Source organism: Coloeus monedula, assembly GCF_965178545.1.
Source record: "Coloeus monedula genome assembly, chromosome: 3".
NCBI lineage: Eukaryota > Metazoa > Chordata > Aves > Passeriformes > Corvidae > Coloeus > Coloeus monedula.
In genome coordinates this window covers 86,306,180-86,331,718 of record NC_138783.1, presented here as the reverse complement: position 1 = coordinate 86,331,718, position 25,539 = coordinate 86,306,180, and the positions used below count along the sequence as shown (strand labels likewise).

At 38.4% G+C, this 25,539-nt stretch overlaps 1 protein-coding gene across 1 annotated transcript in view; it reads right to left on the bottom strand.

The window, feature by feature from the left end:
* The window catches only part of CYFIP1 (cytoplasmic FMR1 interacting protein 1), a 75,571-nt gene that overhangs the window by 29,477 nt on the left and 20,555 nt on the right, over window positions 1–25,539 (bottom strand). The window contains exons 5-22 of the mRNA XM_082279050.1: window positions 24,925–25,026; window positions 22,541–22,722; window positions 21,401–21,497; window positions 21,136–21,264; window positions 19,582–19,686; window positions 19,330–19,421; window positions 17,957–18,074; window positions 17,161–17,283; window positions 14,501–14,626; window positions 14,040–14,206; window positions 12,137–12,284; window positions 10,124–10,277; window positions 8,729–8,885; window positions 8,076–8,172; window positions 7,644–7,720; window positions 7,439–7,547; window positions 6,738–6,857; window positions 4,592–4,791 (exon numbers count right to left, since the gene is read on the bottom strand). Of these exons, the coding sequence (XP_082135176.1) occupies window positions 4,592–4,791; window positions 6,738–6,857; window positions 7,439–7,547; window positions 7,644–7,720; window positions 8,076–8,172; window positions 8,729–8,885; window positions 10,124–10,277; window positions 12,137–12,284; window positions 14,040–14,206; window positions 14,501–14,626; window positions 17,161–17,283; window positions 17,957–18,074; window positions 19,330–19,421; window positions 19,582–19,686; window positions 21,136–21,264; window positions 21,401–21,497; window positions 22,541–22,722; window positions 24,925–25,026 (2,303 nt within the window). The remainder of the gene's footprint in view (window positions 1–4,591; window positions 4,792–6,737; window positions 6,858–7,438; window positions 7,548–7,643; window positions 7,721–8,075; window positions 8,173–8,728; window positions 8,886–10,123; window positions 10,278–12,136; window positions 12,285–14,039; window positions 14,207–14,500; window positions 14,627–17,160; window positions 17,284–17,956; window positions 18,075–19,329; window positions 19,422–19,581; window positions 19,687–21,135; window positions 21,265–21,400; window positions 21,498–22,540; window positions 22,723–24,924; window positions 25,027–25,539) is intronic.

The following is a 25,539-nucleotide window of genomic DNA, read 5'->3' as shown; positions in this document are numbered from 1 at the left end:
AAAAAAAAAGTAAGGAAGTAGGAGCAAAAGGTAACAGTCACTTGTTAAGTTATGGAGACGCAACGTCTAAGATTGAGGCTACAACAGCCTAAAGAGTGCATCGTTCTAGAAGGTATGTGACTACTCCAAACATATCATTCAGGTAAGTATTAGAAATTTCTTCCCTCAGAACTAAGGGCTATATGAAAACCTTACAGTTCAACATTATCTACTGTTCTTCAAACTTTTTCAATGTGCGTGTGTGTGTGCACTTTCTTTCTGACATTCTGCTGGTTGGCTTCCTTCTGCTCCTCCTCCAAGAAAGAGAAACATCTCTTTGAAGGACTGAAGCTCTTTGACTATCAAAGCTAAAGCTAAGCAAAGTTTAACTTTCCCCTGAATACTGACTGGATGCAGGTTTCAGCATACTCTGAGATAACCAGTTTCATTTTTAATCAGTGTTGATAATCTCACAGCAATTTATCCATTTTAATCAGAACAGGTTGTCAAACTAGATTAAGCAGATGAAAAGCCTTCTGGCTTACCGAAGCGTTGCAAATGATTGCTAGAGGACAACATGAGCCCCCAAAGTAAGTATTTTAGGGATCAAATAATTTAATGTTAGTTTTTCTGTGATACCTACTGTGAGCACTTCACAAACTAATCTAAATGATTCTTTGATTTCAATTACTATAATCTATTTAAGGAGATAACTGAAAGAGACCACTTTGTTCAATGACTCTGCTGCCTTGCTACTGCAGGCACCAGGTCAGACAAACCTCATTCATAAACTTTCTTAGCTTCATCTTTGAAGTAACAAGCTGTGACAATCTTCCCTCCCTGCTCCTACAGAAAGTGCTCTCTGCACTTCTCTGTCTAATTGGTAAGAACACTTTTAACCTCCTGCATTCTCAAATTAGTTTGTCCTGTCTACCAGAACTAAGGGTAGCCCTACACCTCCTCTCAGTGAACACTAGATCTGACTCACCCTTCTTAAACACAGATGTCAAGATGGAGAGAACAGAGGAAACAGCAGGGAAAATAGCGCATGAGAGAGTAACAGATCCACCAATCCATTGCTGTCACTTTTCCTTTTGGCAGAAAGACTTTGGTTGCTTGTTTTTTTAGGAGCGGAAAGGTAGTTGACTACAGTCACCCCTGCTTGGAAGAGTCTATATCCCTGCATCATTTGGCTCTTTGTAGCAGGAACTGCATGGCTTTCACTGCTACTTTTCAGGTTTGCTCCAGCAGTATCTGAAAGGGCTGAAAATTTTTCTGAACAGTGACTGTCAGAGTATATGCAACACAAGAAGACACAGCTGTTCTCTTGTGAAAACCATCTTAAAAGCAGTATGAGAGAGAGAGAGAGAGAGAGAGCTTGCAAAAGGAAGGGGGAGAGACAGTCAGGAAGAGTGAAAAATAAAAAGCTGGTCTTTTTGTTCCTTCTGTGACAAATCTGTATCCTTGGAAGAAACATGTCATATTGCATTTGGAAGAGTGCATGAATTTATACTAGAGAACACAGATTTGGGTAATGTGTTAGAGGAGATGGAGCTACTAGTTTAACTACTGTCTCCAAAAGCTTGTATCATTTGTGTCAAGAAAACACAGAAAATCTTCAACTCAAATATATGTAAGGCTGTCTCACACTTGCTCCTCTGTTAGTCCTTAATACAAAACAAGCTGTCAAGGAAGGAAAAGACCAGCTTAGAAACACTAAAGAAAATAAGGCAGAAAAAGGGACACCACAGACAGTGGAAAAGAAACAAGGAACAAAAACGTGCAAGTTGTCTTTGTGTCATTTAAATCTTCTGGACAGCCCTAGACAACCTAACTTCACAAGGATAAAGAAGAATGAAAAAGCACAGATGCAGGCCTAAGCATGACAAATATTCCTGGTGTGGAAATACTTGTAGCTTGAAAAAACACGCAGCTGAGGGCCAGCGTGAGAGAGGGCTCTTGAAAAACAATCCCAGGCAGCACAGAAAAGACAAGTGGCAAATGGCTGTTTATGGCCACTTTCAGTAAAAGAACTAGTGGAGAATAGCTTGAGAGCATCTCAAAGAGATGCAGCACAAGCTTCATTGCAGACTCCTCACTGGAGCACAAAATGAATGCCAAAGCCTCACACTGCTTTACAAAAGGGACAGGGCAAAACAATGGAGAAAAATTAATACCCCTGTAAAGGGCCACGAATGCACTAACATCCCACCATGCACTAACATCCCACCATTTTCGTTTCACAGAAACATCTAATCATTGCTAGAAGCTGGCATGTTTCTTGGGAGAACAATCACCTCAAGCCTCCCTTGTTTTCATATGCAGCCCCTTTACGGCTGCTGATAGCATCAGAACACTGGGCTAGAGACAACTTTGACCTCACCTGCAGTTCATATGCGTGTGCACTATCCAAAGGTTTGTTTTCCTTCCACACAGGTAGATTAAAAACGCCCTTAGATTTCACTGCTAAGGCCCATCTGCAGAGGTCCCCTCTCTCATCTCCCCATTCCTTCTCCACAAACTGTTGTCCCTCAGTCTGTGCAGCTGGCCAGCATTAATAAGACTAAATTTCAGATAAATGGCAACTCCAATTATTAAATTGCTAAATCTTTTAATAGCAGCCTCACTGTTTAATCTCAGTACATTATCAGACATAAAAAAATTCCTAAGTCCCAAATAATTAAACATGCAATGTGTTTCAGCACTTCTGCATGAAGAGTCTTAGCTTTTGAACTAAATCTGCAGGGTTTCTAAACAGTTGAACTCTTTTACAGATATATGAAATTTTCATGTTCAAGCATTCTTGGGAAAAGAACTTCAAAAGGTACTGGAAACAAGTTAATCTGACCAGAACACTAACGTTGAAAGAAGAACCCTTACACCAAGCTGTCAAATTAAAAGAAGACAAGAAACAGGCATGACACATTTTCTGGGAACTCTTGACTCCAGTCCCTCATACCACCAAGTAACCTCTCTGCTTTTCATCACGATTATTTCTCTTTCTTCCAGCCTTTCATTGCTACTTTTCTTCCCTTGTTTACACATAACCTTCATGCAAGACATTACCTATCAAGAGTAAAGCATTAAACCAGCAGCTCTCACACAGCTCCTCACTGTGTACTCCTGTGTTTGCACTCAATAACCTGTACACTTGAATGCAGAGAGAGCTCATCAACTTAAAGTTCATGCTAACAGCAAGGCAGCAACAGACATAATGAACATGCTTAAGGACTATAAAAAGGCTAAAAACTTCCTGTTCCCTCTCTCATCAAAAATATGAAAGGGCGTTGTATAGCATGTGCAACACATACATTAACTCTCTCCACACTGCTGCTTTTGACTGAAACCAAAGCACTTCTGTGATGAAATCAGACACATGGTATGCATACTTCCTAAAATCTGGCTCCCTTTAACATCTCTTAAATTAATTATCCTGAATTAATTACCCAAGAAGCTGAGCCTAACTCAATTCTTGCATATAGATTTTTAAAACAGACAAGCAACAGTGCTACGGGATCCAGCTAATGTCCTTTGGCACCTCACACTCACTTCCCAAGTGTTGTGGGTGTGCAGTATGTCAGCCCTTGTAGCCAGGATGAACACAGACTAAAGTGAATGTCTTTCAGTAAAGCTGACAGGTGAAGAAGCAGCATTTCATCAAGAATTCTCTTAATATTATGCTTATATGATTCTTAATACAGCACACTGAATATTCCAAAACTGATCTCCACATACATCAACCACACAGTAGCTCCCTCAGAAGTACATTTGACGTTCCTGTGCAAACAGATTCTTGTAACAGAAGTTTCTCGGGTAAAACTTAACCACAAAAAAAACACTCTCTTTTTTTTTTCCTTTGCAGACAGAATCTTGGATCTAAAATACAACATAACCATCACAGAACATGTCAGACAAGGAAAGCTCTCCAAAAAGACAGTGAAAGATGAGAACAGGCTTCCTCCTCTTCCTACAGCTCAATATTCACTATCACTTTACTGTCACTTCACAGGGCTTTAACCAAAACCTTAGTAAAGACTAAAAGTAACACAAATCCTAAAAATAGCACACGAGCAGGAAGTCCAGATATGCAAAATCTTCAACATTGTGCTTCCCCCTCATTCAAACCTTAGATCCTACCTTCCTCTTTCTATTTCTATTACTCACTCTCCTTAAAGGCTGCAACTGCAGTTGCAGTGAACACTGAACTCTTCCTTTCTCAAGGAAACTACTTTTTTCTTCACATTAACACAGAATCAGGAATATAATTTTATTTCTGTCATCTCACAGTTGAAGATCCTGTTTCAAAATACCTTCCTGAGATGCACTTAGCATGTTTTGACACACACTGTTTTTCAGCATATCATAAACTACGTCACCAAAATGTCAGAATTTGGATGCTGTGGTTCCATTTGCCTTCTATTGTGGACAAATAACAGGCTTTCATACATTTAATGGTACTTGGTAGAATGACTCATGCTGCTTCATTTCAAGTAAAGCATTAGAAGTGGAAAACACTAAATGAATGGAGATGAACTTGTCAGCATTTGCTAGGAAGGAAGTTGCAGGAGGGTGGTAGAATAGCAGCTGCAAATAAAAAAGCTGCCTTGCTAACCTGTTAGTGGATCCATTGTAGCAGTAGTTTGGAAGGAAATCATAATTGAGTTCCCAAAAGACATGAAGAGTGATTCTGCCGTAAGGGGCTGAAACATTGTGGTTGGCTTCTCTGAACATGGCATCAAAGCTGTCCAGGGTCATGTACCTACTCAGAAGCTTGTGAGTCATTTTGTTTACCTCTATCAAGCCATCCAGCTCCTATGAAAAACAAGACAAAAAAGAGAATGAGGTATTTAATGAAGTGGAGGAACTGAACAAAGTACATAAATAACCTTGATGGAAGAGAAGACTAGAAAGAAGTCAAAATGAACAACTGACTCTCGCCCAGCCTCTTACTTTAACAGTAAGGGCTGGAAAGAATCAGTATTCATGGGATTGTTTCTTAAACCTTCTGAGACTTTAAGGGTATTCAGATGCAGATGGGTCTCAAACACAGACCTGTGCCAACACTTTCTCCACTGAAAATCTTAAAACTCCAACATTTAAATGGGGTCAGACATAGGCCAAAAGCATCTTTCTGCATTTCCTACTTTACAAGCAGTCACAAAGTAATTTCTGCTCAGTACAGTAACTGGTGAACTAACTATTGTAGTGGTAATGTTAGGAATAACATCCCATTTACCATAAATCCTTTTCATGGCCTATGCCAGTGAAGGATGCACTGAGATGCAATGAAAGACCAGACCAGACATTTACAAATGTAGTAAAGGTATCCACAAAATCACTTGCTGCAGGCTACATAACTATATATGAGTACTGCATTTCATAATGTTTCTCCTCTTGACAAGAAATTCCTAGTATCCTTTCTGGTAATTAAAATAAAATAAAATAAAATAACTCCATATCTGACATCAGACACTGAAAATACCAAACACAATGAACACAACCTCTACTTCCAAAAAATCCAAGCACTGCTTTTGAAGATTATTGTGCAATGACATACTGAAGAAATATCCAGTGGCTTTTTCTAGCTGTGTATCAAACTACTGGTCATCTTCCCACAGACTGCTCTCTGATTTAAGTGCTCCTTATTTCAAAGGAGTTTTAAACCTGTGAGCAACAGCTACTTCAAGGAAAAAAACGCCACTATGATTATTATTACAGAATTAAGTCCAAATTGAGGAAAAAAAATAGCTCAGTCTTGTAAATACCTTAATTTAATTTATTTAGCCTGAAAAACAGCAAAAAATGACAGAGTACTTAATCTATAAGGATCAGTTTCTCACCAAAGAAACCAACCAGTTTTCAACAGAAGATATTTTGCATAAAACAAACAAACAAAAAAAACCCACCAAAAAACTTAAACAAAACAAACAAACAAAAAAAAGAAGAGCATGGTAAAGGGGCAACCCTTAGTTCTGTCACTTTCTTACTCAAAGAATGAGAACCTGTGACCTAAGAAACACATCATCGACAGTTTCTGTTCACTCAGCCACTAAGAGTGTACTACACATAACAAAGAAAAACTATGTTTCAATAATTCAAAGTTATAAAACCAAGTGTTCAGAAGTCAAGAGGCTCTATGGCCTCAGTATTTGATTTCTCTTCAGTAAAGAACAAAATTAAACCAAGGTACTTAACTGCATGACAAAACATCACTGGTAAAAAACTTATTACAGAAAGACCAACAGTAAACTCTTTTACATCACTTTTAATTTATTTTTCATTCTAGCAGAACTGAATGTGCTTGATATTTTTCTTGCTGACTGCATATTTACTTGTCAAATTCATGCCGTCTGGAAATAAAATTTGGTTTTTAGCATTTTAATCAGGAAACTAACTCAAAAGGACACCTTAATATTGCACAGATGCTCTTCTTCCACAGGCACAAGTCAGATCTCATTCCTCCACAAAAAAATTATTTTTGTCATGCTACAAAACCAAGCTGCCTGAGTCAATAAACTAATTTTGATTCTACCAAGCACAAGTCTGGGTTTTTTTGATCTGCAATTTATCTATAAGCATAGGGAGAAGTGGGCACTTACAAAAATTTAAATCGCAACAATGCTTGCTTTCCTTGTTTTCTCATGGCTCCAAGTACATGCCTTCTCTACACTTTACTCCCAAGGCCCTCAGTTGCGGTAGTTTTGGGGTTGTTTTACCTCAGCTGCTGTGTCAGTGCAAAACTGCAACACAACACTCACCACAATAGAAGTCAAATCCTCGCTTTCAAAGCGGCCAATGGCCAGTTCCATCGACCTGTACATGGCTGCTGAAATGCGCTGCGTGATCAGTCGGTTCAGGTCTATGGACCTACCGAGAAGCTAAAGGAAAACATGCTATGAGGTTCTGAACTGACAGTCAGGTTACAAGACAAACTGTACAAGGACTGTGAGACTCCACAGATTAACAGACTCTCACTTTTTGAACTTGCATCCCAAACACACTGAAACAAAGCAGATGGACAAAATTTATAAATTCATGAGCAAATGCGGTACTACAATTTGCATCCCAATTCTCACAAAAATAAGTAAAAGTACACAATGCATCTACATTTAAGTATTTATATCATCATTTTATGCTTCCATGACATTTTGCCAACAACATACTGAACACTGATGAAAGACATTACTAGGAAGACAACGCTACCACCCATGGCATTCCTATTTGGCTCATGTTTTCTTAACTACAACAGACATTTGCATTAAAACGGGATCTTTTAAGGTTTCTTTCTTAATTTACGCCTTCATATGACAAAACAAAAAGCAGATCTCAGATGTTCAGTTATGCTAATTAGATGACAGAACATAAAGCACAAAATGAGTTTTGTCTACCTACATGAAGAAGCAACACCATTGGAAAGTTGCCAAGCAACTCCAGTACAACATGGTAGGAGTTAACTCACTTGAACATGTCTCTGTTTCAGCAGTGTCTCATAGCGGTTGGACTGCAGCAGCTGAATGGTTGCTCCCTGGTTCTTGCACTCTGAGCGCAGCCGTTTATCCAGAAGCAGGCTGTGAAGAAAGGAAGAAAACACTTGAAGTATATTAAACAGCAAAGCAGAGCAGAAATGTGCGAAGAAAAGCTCTCATAGTGGAAGGACTATCTACCTGCCAGCCATTGCCTTGTAGTATGCAAATATTTGGTCTGCCAGCTTGTAGACAAATTGGTCAAAACACAGGTTTACCTTGGGGGGAAAAAGATAGTGCATTTAGAGATACTTAAAATTAAAAAAAACACAGCTTATCTAAGACCTCCCACTGTTTATCAAACATAGTCAAGAAAGTTAACAGATCCAAATTTCCCAGCAAAGAGAAGATGATATTCAATTTTCAGCATAAATGTGAGGCATTTTTGCACAGGTCTACAGGTTTCCTTACAACATATCACCCAATCAGTTACTCATCTTCTCGGTATTCAGTATTCTCAGTTTTTCTGTTATCTCCAGCTGTTCTGAATCTCTTATATAGAGATTATCCTTTAGCATGATTTTTTACATTCAGGTACAGATTATTTTTCTCTAGTAGGAAAGGTTACTTTACCTCTGCCTCAATTTCATCATAGAGGAACTGCTTCTTAAATTTGGTCAGTGCATAATGAGCACTGTCATTATAAAGGTCCAAAGAATACAGAACATACCTGCAGGAAAAAGAATAAAAAAAAGAGTTACATGTTTATAAAAGTCATGATTCTTTAGGATGGTGCAGTCAAGGTGATGTAAGCCAGTTAATATTGTAGTCCACATGCAGTTCATGAAAACAGGATCTTTTTTAGTTTATATAAAAAGGATCACAATTTTTCCTTTAAGAAAATATTTGTTAGTTCAAGAAAAGGTGTAGATATTTTTGAAGTCTAAAACTTGTTTTCTAGATGTAGCTTTCCATCAAAATGGAACTAGGCTTTTACCACTATACATGTTTTACATCTCTGAAGAATAAGTAAGGAGAACTCAAAGAGCAAAATACGTGGCTGGTGCAATGATACCTATATGAAAGGCCTAGCATTTCAATTACTCACTTCAAAAAGAAAACTTAGAGAATCTGAAAATGGGCAAATGTAATACAAACATTTTATAAACATTTAGAATACTCTCTCAGTGACTACCTATTAAAACCAATTAAAGCAGCAACATTATAATAAGTAATGGCAATCATTAAGAATAGTCATTCAGTGGAAGAGCACAAGTGGGTCTTACTCCATCATTGATGCCTCTTTTGTCTCCAAAATATGATCTGTCAAAATCCAAGGCATGGACATCTCAATAGGAAACTGGATTCTTCTGCCCATGGTCAGCTCTAAGAAGAATTCCCTGAACCACAGCTGGGACAGATCACAGCATTGCTGCAGAGTTTCTTTCAGAATAAATAAAGGAGAATTACACTTCTCATAGAAATACATCAGGTACAATACAGCTGTGATTCTGATGATGCAATGTGAAACAAAAAAAGCAGGTGCAACTCACTAGAGCTGTACATAGGCCAAACAGTCTAAAGCAAATTCAAAATTTAAAGCCCATGACTTTTCCTAAGAGTTTTGAACTCCCCACTGGCCCCCAAAAGTGGTGTCTTCTTATAGGAAAAAAAAAAAAAAAAAAAAGAGTGGAAGTGGACAAGACTATCAGTTAAACAGAGAAACTATGTACACCAGTAAAAAGGGATTTCTAGTTTAATTTCTCAGTTGGGGGCTGAGAAAGCCATACACTGAATTTGGGAAGCAGCAAGTGAAGGAGACAAAATTGACTGGAACTTCCAGAACCATCCCTCCCAATGGAGGACTGAATTGCTCCACATGTTCCTGTTGATTAGATGGGCAGGAAATGACGGACAGACACATGAAGTAGGGATTAAAACAACAAGTTTCTAAGGATGCTGTCAAGGGCACAGACGTGTGCTTCCCACCTCTCCAGAAAACACTTGGTACAATCCTTCTTTTCCAGAAGGCTTGAGAACCAAAACAGGAATGAACTTTTTACACTAAGACCTTCTGAAGACCTTTTGCGGTGCTGTTCCCCAGTAGCGCTATGGCTGACATTAACAGGCTCCCCTTTCTCCAAGGGTAAAAGAGGCCAGCAGCAAAACAAAAATGAAAGACAACACAGCATGGTGATGACAAGGACTAGGTACACTCAATGTCAGTAGGTGAATTCTTTAGGACAGCATGTTTCCGATTACAATTAACTGAATAGTAAGAGTAGTGAAATGACATCAAATTTACCACAACAGAGAATTTGTTTCCTCTGTACTTAAAACAAAAACAAAAACAAAAAATCTCCCAAAACACAAAAACTACTTCCTTTTAAAAATTTCAATATGTACAGGCTTATTTGTCCCTTGTTTATATAAGTACATACATAAAGAAAATAGAAAAGGGAGGTAACAATATGAAATTTGACGCATTAGGAACAAACGCATAACAAGTCAAAATAAAAATCCCACCACAATACTAAGTACCATCTCAGAAAAAGTTTGGACAGACCAAGGCTTTTGATAAATAAACCAAAGGTTGACTTAGGCAATCGGAAACATTTTCCAGGTCGTGTTAGAGGTGTTAGGACATGCTAAGCTGGACACTGATCATCTACATATCTTACCACTGAAATTTATCAAATGAGTGTAGAAGAAAGACTCGCGATGGAATTTTTCTATGTCCAATATGGTGGGCCCCTCAAGGCTACTTCTCAAGGTTTTCTTGGAACCACTTTTGTCAGCAATGAGGGACTCTAACATAGTTCTCACCATGTAAAGCTGTATCATTAAAGGAAACAATTATGGTGGAAAGGGGGGGAAAAAAGGAAAATACACATGGTACATTAGTTGAGCAACACTGAGAATTACTATCAGTAAGCGACTGCTCCACTTCAAACTGAAAACTGGCACTGTGTGGATAAAAGCCTTGAGGCAAAAGGAACGATGCAACAGTAGCCTATACACCAGCACAAATGCCTACCCATGCCAAGGGGATCTCCACTGACACTCAGCAGCAGACCATTTGCAGTGGAACAGTTCACATCACCACAATAAGTAAAAGTAATAAGTAATGTCTTACCACCAAAGTTTAAAAGAGGCGGATAGATGTAGGACTGCCTCAGAAACTTGTGTGTCACATGCAATAGCTTTTCCAATCCCAGAGACTTGAGCTGCTTCAACAGCTCAGCAGAGTTTAAGGACTCTGTCATAGTGCGAACCATGAAGAGCTAAAAACCAACAGACAGGGGCAGGCAGGGGAAGAGAATCCGTTAATAAAAACACATGGGTAAATAAGGAATGGGAAAGAGAAGCAGAGAAAATATGTTAGTTTGTTAAAAATGAAAAGCAGCACAGTGAGCATGCAGAGGAGGTCACACAGAAAGGTTGTTCAGAATAATCACTGCAATCTGGGGCTCCCTCAAGCAAAGGGAAAGTTCCCGTTCATTTCAGAGGATGCTCAGAGAGCCATTAGCTTATCAAATGATTTAGCAAAGGTTCCCAGGTAGCACCAATTACCCATTCATACACAGCCATTTTAGAACAGCATGAAGCTGAGGAAAACCTATCTAAAATGGATATATTTGACCTCTTGCCCTCCTGTCAACCCAGACAGACAAGTGTACCAGCCCAAGAGCAGAAAAAGCAGATAGAACCACATACTCTAACCAGCCTGTTGCAAAGGTGAAGTAAAGCCCTTAAAGCACAGGAGAAGCAAACTGGTGGTGATATTTAACCTTTTCTTTCACCCCAGGAAATTAGAAATCAAAACAATATTTCTGCAATTATCAAAACAAAATATTCATTAAACCAATCTTATCACAAATTAAGCCACTTTTTATTACCCAAAATTATTAACCATACATGCTCTCTTTCCCACAGATTTTAGGTATTAAAAGATTGTCTTCACAAACCACAGTTGCCTTCAGTTTTTCACCCAAAGTGCTCAGTACCTCATTTTCTCAGATGAGCTACAAATATGAGACTATACACTCTCCAAACTAATCCATAAATGAAATAAAAAAGAGAATTATATGGAGGTAACAAGAATGAGCACCTAGGTATGGGATTTTGATGACTACCACAGAAAACATTTGAAATATCTCATTTTAGTGGCAGCAGCAGACAAATTAGATTCTAGGGACCAGCTCTGTCATTCATTACTGAAGACTGCAAGGGATCTTTTCAGAAGTCATATATTTTCCCATATTTTACCAGACATCCATTTATATTTTAAACATATTTTAAAACTACTAGACATCTACTGAATTGTGGGATTTAATAAAAAAATTTCACCAGCCATACCAGAGGTAGAAGTCAGTCAAGAAATAATTCAAATAGTTCAAAAATATTATTTAAAAAACATTAGGAGCTCAATGAGAAAATATTTGTTCCCAGAAAATCAAATTAAAGAAATTGAACACTTGGAAAAATTATGTATCAGAGTAGAAAATTACAGAAATCCAGACAGAGGATCTTGGTTAAGTGCATATAATTTTGCAAATATAAATCAGAGTAGATTTTTAGCATTAAAAAAAGACCGCAATAAAACCTGCAATCTTAAAATAGTTCAGGACAGAAAGAAAACACCTCATGCAATAATTGTTGACAGATATCACAACCACCAGACAGGAAAATACCTGAGTGCTGGAAGGTCCAACTGCACGTCTTGGGACTTTGATGTCAAAACCACTTTTGGGGTCCTTCTCTCCCCTTAGTGCTGGGTCATTGAATGGCTCGTGACCCGCTTCCCAGTCACACACTGTCTTCCTTATGGCCTGCAAAACACTGAGCACAATTCCCACTACTTCACACCGCAGCACATCCAGGTGCCTTGACAGAACACTTAACTTTTTTAAGCATTCTTCCACAAGCACAGAAACTTTGCAACAGCATTCAAGAGTTCTGGGTAACTCCAACCAAGAAAAAAGAATTTCACCAACACCTTCAGGAATGACACATCCACAAAATAATCACTCCATGCTCTTTATCAGAAAGGGTCTAGAGCCCTTAAAGACCATCTAGTTCCAACTTCTCCCCTGCCATGGGCAGGGACACATTTCACTACATCAGGTTGCTCAGGGCCCCACTCAATCTGTCCTTGAACACTTCCAGGGATGGGGCATCCACAACTTCTCTGGGCAAACTGTTCCAGTGCTTCATTACCCTCCAAATAAAGGATTTCTTCCTAGCACCTAATCTAAACCTGCTCTCCTCTTTCAGTAAAACCATTGCCCCTTGTCCTGTCACTATCTGCCTGTATAAAAAGTCCCTCTCCCTCTAAGGTACTGGAAAGCTGTAAATAAGGCCTCCCAGAGCCTTCTCTTCTCCAGGCTGAACTACCCCAGCTCTCCCAGCCTGTTTTCATAGGAGAAGTGCTCCACCCCTCTCATCATCTTCATGGCCTCTGGACCCTTTCTAACAGGTCCACGTCTTTCTTGTGTTGAGGACCCCAGAGCTGGATCAATCAAACAAAATTCACATTAATATGAATATATTAATTCATATTCACTACGAATTCAATTAATATTCAATCAAACCAAAGCAGATTATTAACCCAATTATAGAGACACAATGGTGGCTTGAAATGAAAAAAGCAGAATTCTTGTTTTCAGAAGAAATTCAGATTCCAGAATTCAGCTGAAATTTATACAAACAGCTTTATACTTTTAGCTCCAAATACTGAACTGGAACTCAGATATTTGTCAGGAACACAGCCAGCCATATCCTGTGGCATGCTGAATGATCAAGAAAATGTCTCATCCCAAATCTGAGCAGGAATGAAAACAATATTTTTCTATTTCATTAAAATCCTGGGACAAAAAGACTCTCCCTGTAAACCTGATAATGTGGAGCAATTTGTTTATTTTTAGCTTATGATGATATTTTTGTGGTAGTCAGAGCATTTAGCAATAGCCTAATTAGCTAAGGACTTTCACCTCTAAGAGCTTTGCAATGAAATGTGGGAGTGAACAAACGATAGACAAGTCAAGATTAAAAGCAAACAATTAGGGACAAAAAAATAAGGTCAGGAAATGTCACCAATCAGTGTGGGCAGATGGAGCACTGGAAGACAAGTGTAAGGCTAATGAGCCAAAGGCAGCAGAAGCTGACAAATAAGACAGAATGCTAAAAGGGGCAGAGAGAAGAGAGAGCGGGATAAACATGAGACACAAGGAAAGGAAACACTGGAATCATAAAGGGGACTGTGAAACCTTTCTTCAAAATATAAACCCTAATCTTGCTTTCAATATTACTGTATTTATATTTTCTGGAAATTAAAATAAACAACAGGAAACACAAGACTTCCTGAAGTAGTCCCAAGAGGCTCAGGACAGCCTGGGCTCCTACTGCAGCCATGCTGGCAGCCTTTCATTTTTAACTTCAGACTCAATCCATATCCAACCAAGCTAACTGTGAATGCCAGACAGACTGGGAGTACAGACTTAAGAGAGGCAGAACTGAACATCTGTGCAATTCTGTAACAAATTTACTAAGGTCTGGGGGAAAGAATATAGAAAAAGATGAAAACAGTAATTCTACCTCTGAATGACATTTTTCTTCTTTTTAATGGCTTGTCTTAATGGCTCCCTAAGTGTGACCTGGGCAAAGTCCTGAAGAGCTGCATAAATAGTATGACGAATGGCATGATTGAAAACACTTTCCATCCGTCCCATCAGCACCTGAAGACCTTTGATCATGGCAATCACCTGTAAATAAAAACCCCAGACAAATGTATTTTTCTTATTTTGTTTGTGTATTTGTACAAAAAGCGCATTTTTAAATACAAAAAATGAGAAAAGGGGCATTAACAAGTTACAAATGATAAAGGATAGTTTTGCTGTGCTCCTCCCCTATACTGAATGGAGGAACACATGCTGTTTCAGAGTCAGCACAGGGCACGCTGTCTTTTTGCACTGGGTATGCAAAATGCTTATAGAGAATGTTCTCTTTTGTATAGAATTAGTCTTTGGAAAATCCCTATAGAAAAACATTTCTCTTACCTCAACCAAAGCAAACTTCTCCTCACTAGTATAATTGTATCTTGTTGCTCTTTCATACTCTTCTGCATTGTCAGGACAATCTTTATTAGAGTATTTGTCAGTTGGGTGAACCAGCTTCCATGAATACTGCAGTTCACAAGGCAGAAGAGGGAGAAAAAAAGATAGGGGGAACAAAAAGAAACAAAAATGCTTGAGAAACACAAAACACAGCTGGACACAAATAACATGCTTTGAGAAATGCCCCAGTGTTTTCATGAATATTTGACAAATAGTATTTAGTACTATGTTCAAACCTTGCATAAATTCTGAAACTACTACCTGGTGGAAATGTCAAGCAGTAATTTCCCTAAAAACTTTTCCTGAAAACCAGTGATTCTGTATTATTCCAAAGAAATGCAACTCAAACTCAGCAGGTATTACACTTAAGGGTATTTTTTACTGAGCAAATGTTAGCACGGGCAAAAGTTTCTTCTCCACTTCAAACATGAGAAACACAGAAAGACTTCAGAACAGAAGAAAAAAAAAGTCCATCAGACCCATGCACAAAAAGAGGAGTTTTCTGCTTGGTGAAACATTCACATTTAGATTTCAAAACACAACTGGAAAACTACAGGTTTGGGGGTTTTTTTGTGGGGAGGGGTGTTAATTTTTAATGTACTATGCTGAAATGTGCGGAAATAGCTGTGTTATCTGTGACAATATGATCTGCACAGCATGCACTTCTCTTAAATACTGCCTTTTCAGCCACTGCAAACACAGCTCAAAATGTCCCCGAGCAGGGTCAGGCTGGCCTAATATCCCTCAGGGTACATCAAGTGAAAAAGCCTAGTCACATTTAAATGCAATTTTCTCAGAGTTTGAGTTCAGTACATAGTAAGATCTGGCTGACACCACCTTAGCATAAATGTTAGATTACATAGCCTACTAATTTGGATTAGTAGCCTAACAAATTTGCCTACTAAAATGGATTAATAGCACCAATTCACCTATGACAAAGGGGAGCATCACACCCTGCAACCTGAGTGCTACAAAGAGGACACTGGGGAAATGATTAAACAAAGATGTTGGGGGCATTAAACTGACAGGGTTAAGATGCACAACAAACATACACTGAAAGTTTTTATCTGAACATGATGCATGTAACTATGTTCATGCATACTCAGTGAAGGTGTAGACAGGTAAATAATTAGGCTACTCCATATCAGAATAAATTCTCAGGAGGGGAGAGAGAAGGTGAACACAAACTTGAACTTAGATGAGAAGTATTTATGGGAATCCATACAAATTATAAAGACAAAAGCAGCGAGAATAGCCAAAAAAACCTGCTGTGATGCTCAGAGAAAGTTTGTCCTAGAATGAGCAGGATAGAAACAGAGCTAAGAATGAGAGATTTCCTTCAGAGATATAATAAAATAGGAAGATCTTCACTATGAAGAGACCCTGGATGCAGCAATTTGTGATGAAAAATTAATAAAATAAATGAAATGAAAGGAGCAAGTCTAGGAGCTGTAGAGGTAAGGAATAGATGACAGCAACCTCTTTTAAGAGGAGAAAAGGAGATAAAGATTGTCATCATTAAATACACTGTGGATTTAAATAGGAATAGCATAATACAGGAAAAAACATGACTCATCTACTGGCTTCTAAAAGAGGTAGTTAAAAATACAAACGAGAGAGCAAACTGGTTCTCCAGCTATGCCCACTGTGACTGCACTGTAGTCACATAGTGCAAATTGCTTCATGCCCCCTGAAACATTTGAGGCAGAAGAGGAGCAAGTCTGGCTTCTCTCACACAGTAAGTCATGTTTCAGCCCTTCCTAGAACATATTTTGGTTCAGCTAAGACACAGAGCTTTTATCCAACATCTGCAGCATAAGAAGGACTCCTGCATCCTCTTCTTCAATTTCTGCTTTAAGCAGCTTCTTACTGGAAAAAAGCACAGTCACATTTCTAACTGGCATCTGTTTTTAAAATAAACTATTGCAATACAGAGAAAACTCAGCATATTCTTTATTTCCCCTCCCTCATCTTCTCTCATATTTTCCCTTTCCTGCATTTACTTTCCTTTTGGCTAAAAGCCTAATCTAAAGCCAATGGGTGCCCTTCCATCTATTTTTGTGTGTTAAGACCATACATGCTTCAATTTACTCAGTGGTCATGTCTAAACACAGCCAGTTGGAGCTGTTCTATCACCTGCTTGGTGACTGCACGCCAGTACAGATGTTTCTAACAATATGATTTTAAACAATGTTTAGAAGGAAATGATGAAGTCTTAGTCTACAAAAGGATTGTATCTAGAGTGACATTAAAATATCTGGTGAAGGTTCACAGGTGACAGCCTATCCATTAAAGTTGAATGTACTGGGTGAGCTACGAGCTACTGGATCTTCAAAGCAGCAACATTACTCCTAGACTCTGAGAACTTCATGTGCCATCCTCTAAGAATGAGGTTTGAAGCAGAAGGAGAAAAGGGGTGAAGGAAGAAGGAAGAGGAGAATTAAGGGAACAAGATTCTTGTGGATCCCTTTCAACTCAATGTTCTGTGATCCTGTGAAAACACAACATGCATTTTTCAGTCCATTAAAATAAAGCCGTTTTATTCTGTCTAACCTCACCAAGCCACCTCTTTTTCATTTGGTTTTATTTCCCATGTTACATACCACTTCCATGACATGGGCACTCCACTGCGAGAGAAGCTGCAGGCCTTGGAGAGAGAGATCAAAGAGCTTCCGATATTCTGCATCTGTTTTTTGAGCTTCCTGTCGACCAGACCCAGTCACCACCTAGAACATTATAAAAAAAACCAAACCAACCCCACACTCAAATACACATCAGAACATTCAGCATCCACAGCCAAATTTCTACATCAATTGAAGCACTAAAACAACATTATATACCAACACCTGCATTTACATCAGCTTTTTCTTCTAGAGACTTATGTAGTTAAACTTCACAGATTTGGTCAAGAGATGGAAATCACTCGTATCCCTAATGACCACAATATTGTTGCAGATAAATTCAAGACATCAATTATACAGAATACACAGTTATATGTTCTCTCTATATACCTGATATATAGGAGTGTGTGTATACATATGCATTTCTGTGTTCTTTTACTTATCTCTTAAATTCTAGTTTTGTTTAAACTGTTACAAGCACCTGTTTGGAGTAAGGGCTAGACAACATATTCTAAATGAGATATACCAAAATTTCTAGGACAAATCTGAGATACATAAAGAGAAAGAGGCAGAAGGACGTTAGAGTTTGGATGACGTCTCATTGTTATGTTAAATTTAAATAGTGCAAATATAATGCAGAGTAACGGGTACTAGACCTGCAGCCAGCTTTTCTTGACTCAGGTGGCCAAGCTTTGTCATTTACCTGCTTTTCAGATACTTAACAATAACTCTTAATGAGTGACATGAAATTTGCACATGTAGCTCTAACCCTACTCACCTCACTGTTGCTGTAACGAGCCAGTTCAGATATGAAACGCATATGGTCTTCTCTGATTTGGATCATCTGCTCACATATATTGTACTGGGGACTACTGCTGGAAGATGTGCATGTCCATCTGTTTCAGAAGACAAAAAAAGCCCACCTAAATCAGGTTTGACAGTAAACAGCACAGCTGATACTGCAAAGAAAGATCCACAATGCATTACTTTTTTTTTTTTTTTTTTTTTTTTTACACATTTTGCTTCTCTGTTGTTTGAGGCTTTTCCTCTCTTCACATCTCTAGCTCTACCCCTGCACAAGCCATTAGTGATGAACGGCCCTTCTGAGTTCAAATAGCACTTCTTCCAAGTCTTAAGAAAAAACTGTAAAATTTTTCTGTTTCGGGAGTTTTTCTTTTCATTTTTCAAAGGCCGCTGCTATGAAATATGAACCAGCATATCTCTTAGAAACAAGATCAAAAAGGATTGAAAGCTACGACAGAAGTACAGGTATAGGCTGTAAAATACATGTAGCCACCTGCAAATATTTTTTTGTTCATTCTTGTTGAACTCTGAAGAGCGTATGGTATGCTCCCAGCTATAAAAAAGGCATTATCATATACTATTAACATGTTATCAAGAGGTACACAAAAAACATGCTACCAAGAATGTCATGTTAAGTAACTTCATATTTTTAGTAGCTCAGTAGGCCCATTGCTGTTGATTTTCTCTTAGCAATTACATGCAAGTTATGTGGGTTTTTCTGCAGGAATTAAAATGCAAAGCACAACATTCTAAATTCATGTAACTGCATGGAGGCAAGGTCTTGGAGGAGCACAGAAAGGTTCACTAAAACCAAAGCAATAACCAAAAACCATGGAACCATTAATGCAACAACTGGCTGCATTTTCCAACTGTTTTGCTGTGCTGCACACCTAGCCAAAAAAAAAATAGGGGGGAGACAAGCTAAGTTGCTGCTCCATATACAATGTACACATGCCTGTTCACCCATGCACTACTACTGCTCACCTTGCTTAGTAAAATCCTTCATTTCTTTTAAAGACAGTTTCATATTTAAAGGAAAAAAATAAAAATTAAATATTAAATTAGGGTAAGATAAAATGAATTTCTTCCAACCCAGGCGATAAGAAATGTCACAGATACAAGAATGAGCTCAGCAGCATAAAGAGGTTTTTAAACCACCTGTTTTTTCAGCTGTATCCATTACATGAATTACATTAATAGTGAAATACCCACACCAAAAAGATGACCAAGTGAAAATCCTATTAGTTACCACAGACCCATGGACTAACAGGTGATTATGAACATATACTCCAAGGGTCACACTTTCCCCATCCTGGATGCTCCACTCTGTTTCTTTCTCCTTCCTACCTGGATTTATTTTCCTCATAATGGGCACTGGTCTTAATGTATCTTGCAAGTTCAATCTGCATGTCACCAAACAGTGGAACAACCTGCAACTGCTGTACACAGGGAACAAATCAGATTAGATAAATTATTAACACAAATCATAGTGAAAGGAAACTATTATTTACCCATATTATAACACAAAGTGATCTTTATTCTATTTAAATATACTTAAAATGCAAGATAATCTATCTTTAAAATCACATCTTAACCAACCTTAAAGTACTTGTCTATTTTGGCTAAATTTATCCTTTTCTTTGCATCCAACTTATAGATGTTACTGACACTTCCATCCATCAGGTATAATCCAAAGCCCATCACCTGAAAAAGGAAAAAATTAAGCCTTCAACAAAAGGACCTCAGAAGTAAAAACCTGTAAGTCTGTTCTTCATGTAATTAGAAAAGTAACATTTTAAAACTACTCCTGAAACACCCAACCTCCTTCAAACAGAATATATTTTCAAATACGTAAATTTCTGTACTGTTCTTTTATTATCTGTATTAGCAGTTTTTACAGTAACATTAGCCTGATCAGTTAGCCTTAAAAGATGCTGCTTGTTTGTATAAAGGTTTAGCATTAAAAAAAAAAAAAAAAAGATCTCACTGAAATGAGTCTGGCTATTTTTAGAGCTTTTCTTTTCCATTTTATTCAAATTCTCTACATGCAAACTGATTTGGTAACAGAGCTTTAGATCTAACATCTCTGAGTGATTGTTTTTCTGGCTTTCAGTGCCTCTCTGAATTATACACACAAGAACTCAGAAGCATTCAAAAAAAAATCTAATTACCTTTTGTCCAAGGTATTAATTAACATAAGGTTATAAATTTTATCAGGAAATATTCTTCACCCAGAGGGTGGTTGGGCTCTGGAACAGGCTCCCCAGGGCAGAAGTCACAGTACCAAGCCTGCCAGAGTTCAAGAAGCATTTGGATAACACTGGCAGGCACCTTTGGGGATGGTCCCACGCAGGGCCAGGAGTTGGACTCAATGATGTGTGTGGGTCCATCCCTCCCAACTCAGCATATTCCATGATTCTATTTAGTATCTACAGGAGCCAAGCAGAGCCACTTACTATGTTCTAAGCATGTCAACCAAACAAAAAGCCTAAATACAAAAGTCACACTGGGCACCCTCGCAGACAACATAAATGCTCTGGAGTTCATGTGTGGTTTCAGAAGACTTTCATTTACTCCTAATAAACAGAGCTCTTCAAAATTTAAAAATATTTGTCATGAGGCAAATTTTTAGCTCTTACTCTGTATCTTTTCTTCCACTGCAAAATATGCAGCTGATAATATCAGCCACATTTCATACTGCCCAGCACCCTCTTATTAGATGTACATACTCCAGGTAACTAAACTGATTTATTAATCCTAATTTCAAGATACTTGTTCCCTGAAATATTTGATACACAACCTCACTTCTAAAAGCTTTTTAAACAAACTTGCCACATATCTAAAATTAAATGTACTAGTTCCTTTCTGCTGTCATTATACATTATATAGAAACACAATTCCATAGACTTGGATGCAGTTCAATTGGGTCAACTTCAATTTATGAAAAACAAAGGTGGATTATAAGCTTTCTAAATACTTTCAGTATATAATACAACAAAAAGACAATGACAGGGAAAAGCAGTAATTTGATTATTTGCATAATCTGGTTCCTTTTAAAAAAAACAAAAACAACCAGAAACTATCTTTTGAATTTAAACACCTGTGCCCTGCCTCAACATTCTATTTTTAATTTTGTGCCCAAAAGAAACCTACTTTCAAAAGCATATGTTTCTCACTGGGTGTTAGATACATTTTGTTTTCATAGTAGTCCACACACAAATTCACAATATCTGCAAGCAGCTCTTCATAGCCAACAATCACCTCCAATTGCTGCTGCAAAGACTGGAAAAAAAAAGAAGGGTATTAGTCAACTAGTTACACTGACAAAAAAAAAAAAGTTACTACCAAACTGGAAGAGCGTTATTTTAGTACTTTTGCAAAGCATTATGTAACTTGCAAGAAGACAATTAAAGCTTACTTGTGTTATCTTGTTGTGGTTGGCAAGGAACATGGAAAGGTTCTGAGATTCTTGAATGGACTGAGGATCTGCCATTTTCCGCAGGAACTGAGCAGCTCTTAAAAACAGAAGAAAAAACAGTACTTCCCTTGGCCAGGACTGATTTTTAGTAAATCTATCTCCTTAAAAAAAAGGTGAAAAGTCGACTAGAAGAGAGAGATGGACTTAATTTATCCAAAACAAACTGGTTTACTTCCCTGAATCCCTCACTACACCCCTACTTAGAAGGTCCAATAACACCCAAATGAAAAAACATTGGCTATAGCCTTCATTTGGGTGCAGCTGTGGCTCTATAGATCCGAGCCACTCAACAATCCAGGAAAAGTCAGTCTTCCAGGAAACAAGAGTTTGACCTCCAGAAGCACATCTCCAAAGAAAAAGAAAGGCAAACCAAGTAAGTTTAGGAGGCTTCCAGGAACAACAACAACTACAACAGGTGGAGGTAGAAACTAAATCTCATGTAAGTAGAAGCAACACAGGTAAATTTGGCTTGTCATTGACTGAATAGTTTTCTGCATGAAAGACCGCAGGTGCTAGAGCTGGCATAAAGGCTGTCTTGCCCTACTGCTCTGACCACTGTGTTCAACAGAAGATATCTGATACCATTTGGTAGCTCAAGTACAAAACTTGGCCACTGTATCTCACTCCCTCCCCTCCCTGCTATACCTGCAATCACAATGATTTTCCTGAAGTACGCTAAGAACAAGTAAAACAACTCTCAGCTACAAAAGTGGATGCCAGGAATAGAATAGATCAGATCAGAATAGAATAGGAGTAGCACAAGCAACCAGAATGCCAGCTTCCTCTCAAAAACAGAAGGTTTACTAAACAAAGTATATGCATTACATTTAGCATACACCAAGACATCAGTATTTGACAGCTTGGCATCAAAGGCAGAAAAACCTTGTGCTGCTGGAAGAACAGCACAAAGAACTGCCTAACTGCAGTCAAGCCATCCCTAGTTTCAAGGTAACCTGTCCCACACGTGAAGAGACTATTTTTGAAGAAAAAGCTATCAGAAAAAAAGCAACTGCTGCCATCTCGTGGGAGGCCTGAATGCTGGCAGCAAAGGCCCGGGTACTGCTGCTCCTTGCCACTTACCGCTTGTAGGCTGAGTGGTCGTTCTTCACACTGCACTTCATATTTTTCAACTCATCCAACACAGCAAACATGTTGATGAATTTTCCCAGTGTGATCAGATACGCTTCAGACACAAAGTCCTTCCTTCTCTCCGCATGGCACAAGCGTCTCACCTCCCCACAAAACCGTTCAATTGCATTTCTCTAATGGGAGGAAAAGACAGAAAAACAGGGAGTAAAAGCCATGACATTTCCAGGGAAAAGTTTCATCACCTACCTAGAGCTGGTCCAGTGAAAAGCTCCACTGAAGCAGAAAAATGTTCAAAGCACACAAAACTAGCAAGGCATGAGTACAGGCCTTTCAGCTCCTCCTCTCTGTACTTGATGTGTGCTACAAGTGTCACCAGTGATTTTTGCCACCAAGCTTGTCTGACACAAGAGCCAAGGTTCTTCTTTGCAGACAAAAGTAATTAAAAGGATAAATAAAAAAAACAGGACAAGGGATAATGTTTTTTAAACTAAAAGAGGGTCAATTTAGATTGGATATAAGGAAGAAGTGTTTTACAATGATGGTGGATGTTGGAGGGAAAGCTTCTCTGGACTCAGAGAAGGGAAGCCAAAGCACAGGGGTTGAATTAAAACCTTTGGATAAGCTGAGATATATGAAGTCACACCAAAGTGAAATAGAAATAAAGATTTTTTAACTTTTAGTAGAAATACATGCTAAGTGCCTTTAACATAAAAAAGCTGCAGCTTAAACCTTAAAGTCCTTACTGCAGCAGTGTTACCTTTTCAGAGAATTCTTTACTTTAGACAAAATATAGATAGAACTATACTGTTCACATTTTTTAGATGGAGTGTTCACATAAACAATAAGAGCTGATAGAAACTGTATATGCAAATCTGTGTACTACCTATGTTACACTTGTGTAAGACTTACGACTGTTAGACTTAGACCAGGATAGGTTAAGAAAAGGAAAACTAGAATAGTGTGTTAATCTTATTGGTCAATTAACAAATATAGTCCACACTTCTGTAAGAAAAAAATTATAGAGAAACTAGAACTAGAAGAAGCAGCTGTTTTCTGCCTGCTGTTTGCTGTTCCTGCTTGGCTTTATCATGTAACCCCCCTGAACTCTGCCTTCAAGAAAGCTATGAGACAATGAAATAAAGAACTCAGCAGAACAGCAGTCTCCTCTGCTCTTCCACCCTGGTCCGAGAAGGAAGGGTAACCCATCTGAGCTCAACAGGTAGTGAGGCACTGGAACAGGTTGCCCAGAAAAGCTGTGGATGCTCCATCCGTAGAAGTGTTCAAGGCCAGGTTAGATGGGGCTCTGAGCAACCTGATCTAGTTGAAAATACCTCTGCTCACTGCAGGGGGTTTGGACTATATGGTTTTCAAGACCCTTTCCAACTCAGACTATTCTGTGATTCTATGAAGTTTAAAATCGCTCAGAAAAAAAGGGATTTCATGCTCTTTAGTGAGAAAATATATATACGAACCAAAAGGCAAATTATAGGAATGCTCCCTTCAAAAAAACAAGGGAAAAAAATCCGTAGCACACTGTACATGCCAGCACACTGTACATGCCAGCTCTCTTAAGTCATCCTGGCACGTTTATTTGAGGGCTTATTTCCAAGCACACACCAGGGCCATTTCAGATGGCGATTACAAATACAAAAAAGACAGTAACTTCAAATGTAAAAAGGAATCTGTTCTGACTTTAGAGCTCTAATCTGCTTGAATGAAAGGAGATGGAATGAAATGTAACATTTCCTGTTGTCTTCCCCAACCGGGAGTCTGAGTACAATCAATCTCCTCCTTCCTGTGTGCTCCGGGCCTCACAGGCTCTAGCTGCTCCAGCTCTGAATAATGCCTGGAAACACCCTCAGTCCATTGAAATAGATGGCAAGCTGCCAGGAAGGAGGAGAAAACAAGACAGACTCCTATTCTCTAGCTCGGGTGGCTGGCAGGTCACAACAACTGGGTTAGCTCGCCTCAATTATGAATCGCCATAGCAAAGTTGCACCTGCTGCTCTGCTGTCCAGACTTGAGGATCCCTCATTACCTAGCAAATGGTTTCTGTGCTGAGATGTGTTTATGTATACATATGAAACACATTCTATTTCTACTTCCTTTCTTCCTAAAGTGACAGATCTCTGTCCCCATGTGCTGCATAGGGACTATACACAATTACTTTTGATTTTATGTTGAAAGTCTTAAGGGAGATTGCCTGAAGTTTTTAAGATAGGCATTAAAAATTCTGCCCTTCTGTGGGAGAATATGGTGTGTTTTTTCTAATGTATAACAACTAGGTTCAGTACCTGAGCACACAATATAAAGTATACAAAACAGGAATATAAAATTACAAGCCTACTGACAAATTTTGTTTCTATTCCTTTTACCTGAAAATACATAAAATTCATCAGTTTTGTGACTTCTGGCTCCAGAACTTCCACAGTTTTCTCATAAATTTCTACTCTGTTAGGCTGTTCATTGCACTTGACCTGTGGATAATTAAAGAGGTTGTTATACTTGGAACTTTCCCTGATAAAGCCTCAGCAACTAAGATCCTGAGAAAATGCATTATCATCCTAAAGAGACAAACTTCAAGACAAAAGTTTCCAGGTTTGGTAATCTTATGCTAATCTTCTAAGCTTAGTTGTGTGTAAAAAATCCCAAAACAATCTAAGATTTTCCTATTATCTTACAAGTAATTTAGTTGTCAAACATCTCTGGAGGGTTAGAACAATATTCTTTCCAAATTAAGCCACTTGCTCAAAATCATGCACTAAAATAGGGCCAGAACTGTAAGTTAAAACAGGTTACCTGACTTCCACTCTAAATATTTAAACCACAGGATAAGCCTTCCTTGCATTTCAGTACAAAAATAATTGCATTACAAATTCCTTATAAAGGAAGGACTCAATTCATGGTAATAATAGTGTTCAGTTTTCTGGCACTTCTTAATATTCTTCCCACCCCACTCCTGTACAGCCATTCCCAGTCACTTGAAGCTG